This window comes from Capra hircus, chromosome 4 (assembly GCF_001704415.2).
Source record: "Capra hircus breed San Clemente chromosome 4, ASM170441v1, whole genome shotgun sequence".
Lineage (NCBI taxonomy): Eukaryota > Metazoa > Chordata > Mammalia > Artiodactyla > Bovidae > Capra > Capra hircus.
This window is the reverse complement of record NC_030811.1, coordinates 72,479,389-72,487,914: the sequence shown is the minus strand read 5'-3', so window position 1 is coordinate 72,487,914 and position 8,526 is coordinate 72,479,389. Positions and strand designations below refer to the sequence as shown.

The following is an 8,526-nucleotide window of genomic DNA, read 5'->3' as shown; positions in this document are numbered from 1 at the left end:
CGCTATGAGGAATTATGTCTACCCTTGTGGCTCAGTCAGTAAAGAATCCGCCCACAGTGCAAGAGACCTGGGTTTGATCCCTGGGTTGGGACGATTCCTGGGACAAAGGAATGGCGACCCAGTCCAGTATTCTTGCCTGGGAAACCCCTTGAAAATAGGAGCCTGGTGGGCTACAGTCCATGGGGTTGCAAAGGGTCAGACTGGACTTAGTGACTAAACAACAACAAGAAAAAGAATTATAACTAAACTACAGGCCGTAGACCCCAAGTCTGCAAATGAGTGAGTCAATATTTCAAACATGATGTTTTTACTTTCAGTAATAATTTTTTGCTGTTCAAACATATCATACTCATTTTCCTTGAACAACCGAACTATAAACTTCACAGGAGTTTATTCTAATTTAGTTCTGTACATGCAAAGTAACACGGTTCTTAAGCAACCCTTCCTGAACTTATGCCAAGGGAAAACTTAGAGCGGAAATCTGCCAAGTTCTAAGATCAACAACGTTAATCTATTACTTTTATAAATTCTCAGATAGTTTAAAACATGTAACAGTGCATCTGAATTATCTTTCAGAGATATCATTATGATTAAAGAAGACCCCCCAAATTTTAATTACTTTTATTTTTACTTTATTTTACTTTACAATACTGTATTGGTTTTGCCATACATTGAGACCCCCCAAATTTTAAGAGAGCCTAAGAAGACTCCAAGAGTAAAATCTGTTTTGTATTGGGTTGGCCAAAAAGCTCATTCAGGGTTTTCCACATCTTACAGAAAAAATTCTGAACCAATTTTTTGGTCAACCCAATAAGTCAACTTAGTCCAAACTCTTACTTTATAGTTTGTCAGCAGGCTAAAGATATTTTGAGATTCTTCTCTTCAATTTAATTCACCCACAAATTACCATCTCAATCCATCTTTTAGCTTTCCCAGACCACACTCTACTCTTGGGGTGCTAAATTCCCCAGGGATCAATCATTCTCAGCATTTATATTCTCAGCACAGGTGTCTCCAATTAATAGCATTTATTAAGAATTTCCTATGTGTCCAACATTAATATCCCCCTTTTTTTTAAACTAACCACATATGATACTTAAGGAAGCTAAAGCATGGATAGTTTACATAACTTATCTCAAGTTCTAATTATGAGAGGTGAAACCATAATCCCACTACAGGCACTGGGATTCAGTTTACCACACTGTGCTGCTTCTAATTGTTGACAGGAACTCAGGCCACATAGCAGTACTACAAATCCTGCCTTAGGTGATACTCCACTCCTACCTTCCAGACTAATGAAAATTCTGGCTTTACTCATTCTGTGGAACAGCGTTTACTGCTGCTACTCACAAGGAGACACGGACATTCTTTCCTACCATGAACAATGTGAGCTTTACTTAGACTTTTTATCACCACCACAGGAAGATTGGGGGCCAGGGTTCAAAACTGAATTTTGATGCATCTTTAAAGTCTTTTTTTTTTTTTTTGCTGGCAAATTTTGGTAATGACAAGATTGGCCATGAAATACTATTCTGGAGATTCACTAGATCATCTAAGAGGTAATGTCAAAAAGAGCCTCAAGACAGCACAAAACACAGATCTCAAGACTGGTAGGAGTCTCAAGTTCATCAAAAAAAGTCAAAATTGATCCCAAGATGCTTTCCAACTCACATAAAAACATAAAATCCCATTTCAAAAACTTTCAACATCATTAGAAAAATCAGTCACCGTGTATTCTCTAAAATTTATTTACAATTAATAAGTTAAAAAGCAGAGTACAACCAGATTGTAAATCTTAATCATATGCACATCAAACTGTCCAAGGAAACAATTTAGTTCCATTAACAAACAATTGTCTTCTAAAGTACTTAAGACATAACAGGCTATCAAAAAATATTTGAAACACACCAGTAAAGTAAATATTATGTTTATAAGTCCACTAAAAACCACCAATTTAAAGAATGCTGTGGCAACCCTTAAAACAACAAAAGGCTTTGAGTTCAGAATTGCTCAGGTTTTTTGTATTCAAATAATTTTAATGTTTCTTTATTGAAGAATTTTATAGTACTATCATTTGCATGGAGCAAATCAATAGGTGTCAGCCACCAGCTTAGTTATACAAGTCCAACAGGGTACTCAAACTTTGACAAAATAAATACGCACCACAACAGCGACACTTTGCACTATCAACAACAGAGCTTGCCCTTAACAATCATGACATTACTGGTTTCAGGAAGGGAAATTAAGTTGTTGGTTGACAGGGAGGATAAAAATGACATCAGGAAGATTCAAAGATTAGCTGAGGTGACAGTCACCACATTTAGGCACTCAAAGAGTTAAAAATGAAATAAAAGCATAGCGAGGTGATCAACTTCCTCCTAGCTTCTCCCTCTACTTGTGCCATATGAGATATAAGATAATCTTATAAGAGAATGAATCAAGTCATGAGAGATCTTTTAAAAAACTATATACATGCTAAACTACACACTTAGAGGACAGAAAATGGATGTCTCACCATAAAGGCCACCTTGCCAAGTTTCTTTTCGCATTCTGCCCAATGTAACCACAAAATACTTTCACTTTCCTATTAATATACTAGCCAACTATATTAGTTGTTTCTTCACATTTTAGGAGTCGTAACATAGGCTTTGCTAAAGAACACTTGGCAAAAATAAAGACTTTTTTGACACCTATTTCACAAACTAGAAATGGTATGATTTTTAAACAGACCAGATAAATAACATATTGAATTCAAGATGGGCAATCAGATCCAAACTGAAATCAGACAGCCCAGATAATTCAAAGAAGCATTTATGCTAGTTCAAGTGCACTAAAGTAACAAGGCAGGAGGGGAAAATGTTAAGAATCTCAGTTAAAATAAAATGCATGATGTCAATGGTTGTTTCAGTTTTGTGCTGAGCAGTTATCCTCCCAGCTAAGTTTAATTTCAAAACCCTCTGGGAAACTATCTGGATAAGCTGTATGTTGAAATTACATTCTAATATGGCCATTGAATTTATTTTTTTAATTATTATAAAACTATATACAATAGTAAGTGGTACCAATACATAGTTTTTTTTAGGGGCTAGTTAACTAAAAAAAAATGAACAATTTGGGAGTGAGAGAAGGGAGAAAACCCTATGTATCTGCAGTACAACTGCCAATGGAAGCTAATAACCAAAAGAATATATATAAGCTTCCTATCACAGAGATCAAATGTAACACTCTCCATCATCTAAGTAATGATTCATTTTTATTTACTCATGTGACAGTGTTTGTTACAACGCATTATTATTGAGTAGTGAATAAGAGAATATGAGGCATACTGGGAAACTGGCATCAAGTCATGTATATAATATATATATATATATTTCTTTTTTACAAAACAAGAACACTGAAATTAAAGTCACAAAACTCCTACTTATGTACTATTAAACTTGAAAAATTCAATTCAGAAAGCTATGCCATTTGAAATCTAAGAACACAAGAGTCGAAATTGCAACTCTTACTATTCTCCTAAGAAGCTGCCAAGCAGAGAGAAATCTTAATATTGAGGACTTCCTATGTTAAGTTCCAGCCAGTGTAAGCAGTTTCATGGCAGACTACTTAAATTTGAAAAACTGTGGTACAAAAACCACTTGACCCTTTAGATATTGCAGTAAAATCTGGCTGTGGCACCACTGGCTAAAAACCATTAAGTCTTGCTGCCACCAATGACCAAAGGCACTTGGATAATCAAGAATTCCACTCTGGGCCATATGGTATAAATGCTATTATAAAAGTGTAAAAGAAGGGTCAGTACTCAGTGTGAATCGCCCGTTGGATTCCTGTGGTCTTCAGCTGTCAACAAAGACAGGTAACTGCGAACATAATTATGAATGGAATTAAGATAAAAAAGGATACTCGTGGAGGAAAAAAGACAAATGTCACGATGTCTATAAAGGTGATGGGTGTTAGTCGGGGCACTTTCTGCTATTCAGCACAAAGTAGAGAAAGATCTATTTTGCCCAGAGTAATTTCAACAAGTTATCTGATACCAAGAAATGCCCCCACCCCTCTAAAGAGCTAGTTCTGAGAACTCTAATGGGTATTCTGTTTACCATTTTAATCACCAGGTTTACACACATTCATTTCTCCTACGTGGCTCCCAATTTAAAATAGGTTACCTTTGAACTTCTCCTGGATTTGTATGTTAGACCAGTACAAAGAGGCCAAACCATTTCCAATAGGATTCCATCCATCTCTTTAACCAACACCAGTTCTTTGTAACTCATTTTTTTCTTTATCACAAGCCATGTGGTTTCAAGGTACTTTAATTTTTATTTAATCAAAAAGACTTTAACAAATTAACTTTTCCCAAACAGAACTTTATATGAGTTTCTACCATTTTCTTTAGGAGCTCAGTATATATAAACATTAAATCTCAATATAAAATCTTTAGAAACACTTCAAAAATGTTGAAATAGTTGTACTTTGCATCTCTTTGTTTGTAATCACTGAGCCCATGGCATTCAAATCATACAAATCCTTGCACTCTTAACATTAAGTCATAAGTTTGAAAAATATCCTTGGTCAAAGCTTTGGAATCCGGTTAAAATTAGGAAACGAGTGGGATTCAGAATACCCTGAGCACAAACGGGTGCAACAACAGCACAAAACAGGTTCGATCTATCGTCCAGAAAGAGGGGTGGCAGTTGAAAAGAAAAAAATGGGGGTAAGGGGTGGGAAGGAGGCCGGGATAGGGCGGGGTAAAAAGCAAGTAGATTCTGGCTTTATTACACAAGCACGAAACCAAATTCCTTTGGAAAAAATAACGACTTCTTCGGAGGACTTCCAGACCAGTGAGGTAGAGTCCAAAGGGAGAAAACGGATCTGCCCCTTCAGTCCTGGAGACGTCTCAGTCCCGGGTACGGAAGCAAACGGCCCTCCCCCGCGGGTCCCGCGGTCTCCTCTGCTGCCCCGCACTGGGAGGGGGTGGAGGGCGCACCTGCCCCGGAGTTCCAGACGGCGGTGCCGCGGGCCCGGGAACACCATCCGGTGACTTCTTCGCCCGTAAAGTGCGTAAGGGGACGGGGTCCTGGCCGGATCTGTAAACACTCGACTGACACTTGTCCATCCCTCCGGGCGGGAGCTCCGTCCCGGTCTGGGAGGGTGACGCGGTCCGCGCGTCATGCCCGGGGCACCGGGAAGCGGCGGAGCCTCACCACGGGTTCCAGGTTCACTCGCAGGATTTGGCGCGCTCTACGCCGTGCCGCCGCCAGGCTGCGCTCGCTCCACACGTCGCCGCCGACGCGGATGGTGGGGAAGGTGGTCAGCGTCGGGGTGGCCGCCCTCCAGATCTCCTCCAGGGTGCGGCCCCCGAAGCAGGGTTCCGGGTCCGCGGGCTTGACCGGGCAGCTCTCCTCGGGGACCGGCGGCGGGGGCGGCGGCAGCTTCCTCCGGCGAGCGGCTGGCGCCCGGGCTCCGCGGCGCCTCCTCCTGGCCGCCGCGCTCGGGGCCGGCCTGCGCGTCGGGCCGCGGGCGGCGGGGCCCCCCGGGGGCTCGGGGACGAGTGCCCGGCAAGAGGAGTAGCCGTAGACGTCCTTGCTGCGCAGGATGTGCGGGGAGAACTGGTGCTTGAGGCTGCAGAGGAAGCTCCAGAGCTCCGCGTCCGAGCTCATGAACTCCGTGCTGCGAGGCATGAACAGCTTGAAGGCGTCGCCCAGTGCCTTGGTGCTGTCGGCCAGCGACAGTTGCGACCGCGAGTACACCACCTTCTCCTCCCGCGCCTCCTGACCGGCCCCTCCTCCCAGCCTAAAGCCGCCGCCCCGGGCGGCCGCGGCCGGGGCCGCCGGGGGCCGGCGCCGCCGCCTCTTCACGCTGCGCCGCATCGAAGGCCGCTCGGGGCCGCCCGCGCTCGCCGGGTCCCGCCGCCGCCGTCCCCGCCGGTGTTTGGCTCCGCGGCGCCGGCCGCTGCTGGCACCTCCCGCCCGGCGCGTCTCTCGCTACTTTTCTCGCCTCCGCCGCCGCTGCCCCTCCCCCTCCGAGGGCGGAGGACGCGGGTGAAGATCCTGCCGCCCGGTACAAGATGGCGGCCGGCGCCCACCCCTGGGCTTTGTCATTGGACGGCGCCTCGCCCCCCTGGTTTCTCTTTCTTCTCCTCTCTTGCCTCCTTTCGCCCTCTGCCTTTCTTTAAATGTGCCCGCCTTTGGCCCCTCCTACTGCAGCCCCGACTCCACCCATTGGGTGCTCTCAGAAGAGGGCGGGGACTGATGGGGGAGAGGCCAGTTCCTGGAAGATGGTGCTGGGGTGGGTGATGGTGGCTCTTGGACACGAGTCAACAGTTGGGTAGGTACATGAGGAAGGTGCCTTGTCTAGAGTGGACATCAGCTCCACTTTGGGGGGAGTCACTCTACTCTCGGAATGAGTGGATGTGCATTTATGGATTGAGCTGGGAGGTCTACCAGTCTGAATAACAAAGGGAGACCTACCCAAAGGCTGTAGTTTGTATCACAGAAGGGGAAATTGGGTGTAAGTCTAGAGGGAATGGGCCTTCCACAATTCTCTTCTGAACCTTCAGAGGCCTCTTTTGCATCTTCATCCAACTCTTACCCACTTTGACCCCAATCCATGTCAAGCAACGCTAGTAATCCAGAATCTCTCAGATAATACGGACTCTGTCAGTGACATAGTCTCCTTCTAGACAATGGAACCATCTTCGCATGTAAAAGATGCTATGCTTATCAGGAAAGTAAAGCCTATAATACCCATAGAACTTTGCTCAAGTTGATCAAAGATCAATTACAACAAAGCCATTGTCCTTACAGAAAATATAATTTTTAAATATACAGTTGGTTTTAAATGAGTGCACTTCACCTTTCATTTAGTTTTAGTATGTTCCTTTGCAGTACCATCTCTAGCGCAGAGAAAGGATGCAGTTTCGCAATCAAAAGGTTTCTATTGAAAAGAACAGGTTGTTAAGACCCCATCACCTTTTGTATTGAGAGGAGGGGATTGAATGTTAGAGTGATGCACAGTCTTCTGTCATCTTTTCCATCCTCAATACTTGGTTCAGCATCTGTCAGACAGTGGGCACTCTATTTGTGTTGAGGGAACCAATGAAAAACATACTGATGTGAGAAACATGTATTCAAATTGCTAAGAACAGGACAATTTCACATTTTACATTTCAGGTTTTTTCTTAACTCCATTAAAGTTTTAAGGTTAAAAAAAAAAAAAAAAAACCACTCCTAAGAGTTAGAACTGTGAGGTAGACATGCAAATTTTACCCCTGAGTGAGCACTTTATTTTGCTGTAGAAAACTGATAGAGCAGAGTTTTGTGATTCACACACAGCTGCTATTGGTTCCCTCGAATATTTGAGCTAAAAGACACCTAGTTCAATCTCCTTATTTCATGGATGAGGAAATTTGGATCCACAGAGGTTAGGTAATAAGGCTTCTTGATTGTAGGAATAGGACTATAGTTTAGATCTTTGGATTCCTAATCTTAGTGATCTTTATTTTTCAATAGAGATTTTACAAATTGTACTGCTCAGACTCAAAGAGATTCAATAGAAAATGCTTTATGTAAGAGTGGAGTGACCAAGGAACAGGCTGTTCACCTGATTCCACTTCTGGCTCCTCCCAGAATTCAGCAGTTTTTAACCTGTCCAGTATACTGGACTTATAGATTATATTTTCTTAGAACCAGATTTTGTTTAATTTCAATAAAAAATAAAAATATTTTGAAAGTTGCTTCTGTGTAGCACAGCATCTTGTCCATGCACTGGGTTTATGCAAAAACCAAGCTTCCTACCAGAGGACCAGTTCTCAACCTACCTAAATCATGGTAACTTTCTGAAGAGAAAATCAGTTTCCTAGAAAAGCATATCGTGATCTCAGAACAAGATTATGGAGCCAATTATCGGCTTCCTAAGTCCTTATAAAGAAATGATATTACAACTCTTTACATCACAATTAGTTCTGTTGGTAATTTTGGGAACACATACTAATGTGAAATTTGTGTAACTTCCAATGGAATGCCCCTGCAAGACAGACATAGAAAATCTCATAGAGTAAGCCAGCAGAATGGTAAAGGGACTTCATAGTGAAAGAAAAATAAGGATTTATGTACTCCTAGCTTCTTGTCTTGATATTTCTTCCCTCTCATGTTAATCCTGTTTTAAGTACTTAGGGTTCTCAAGTATGGAAACGCTTAGGGTCATTTGCTACATAAATATACCAGACATTTATACAAACTTACAGAATTGATTTCGATTGAAAGGATAAATCTTATACGACTATTCTCATACTAAGGAAACATAGGTCTCAACAAATTGTAGAGCATTCAAAAGTTCATTTTATAATACATACTTATTTAATTTACTTAAACCAAACAACATCTTTATGAAATATTTTTAGGAATTAACATCATATCAAATGCTTAAATTATTGTATAATTTTAAATTTGGCATTGTTTGATTTCTGTTTCTTATTTTTACATTTCTTCCTGCCTCCACCTTTTGATTAGCTTAAATAGTCCTACA

The 8,526-nt window shown here is 42.1% G+C and overlaps 1 protein-coding gene across 1 annotated transcript; it reads right to left on the bottom strand.

The window, feature by feature from the left end:
- Nucleotides 1,473–6,124, bottom strand: CCDC71L (coiled-coil domain containing 71-like). The gene has a single exon (XM_013963267.2). It carries the CDS (start codon nt 5,868–5,870, stop codon nt 5,169–5,171), a length of 702 nt encoding a protein of 233 aa, XP_013818721.2. The 5' UTR covers nt 5,871–6,124; the 3' UTR covers nt 1,473–5,168.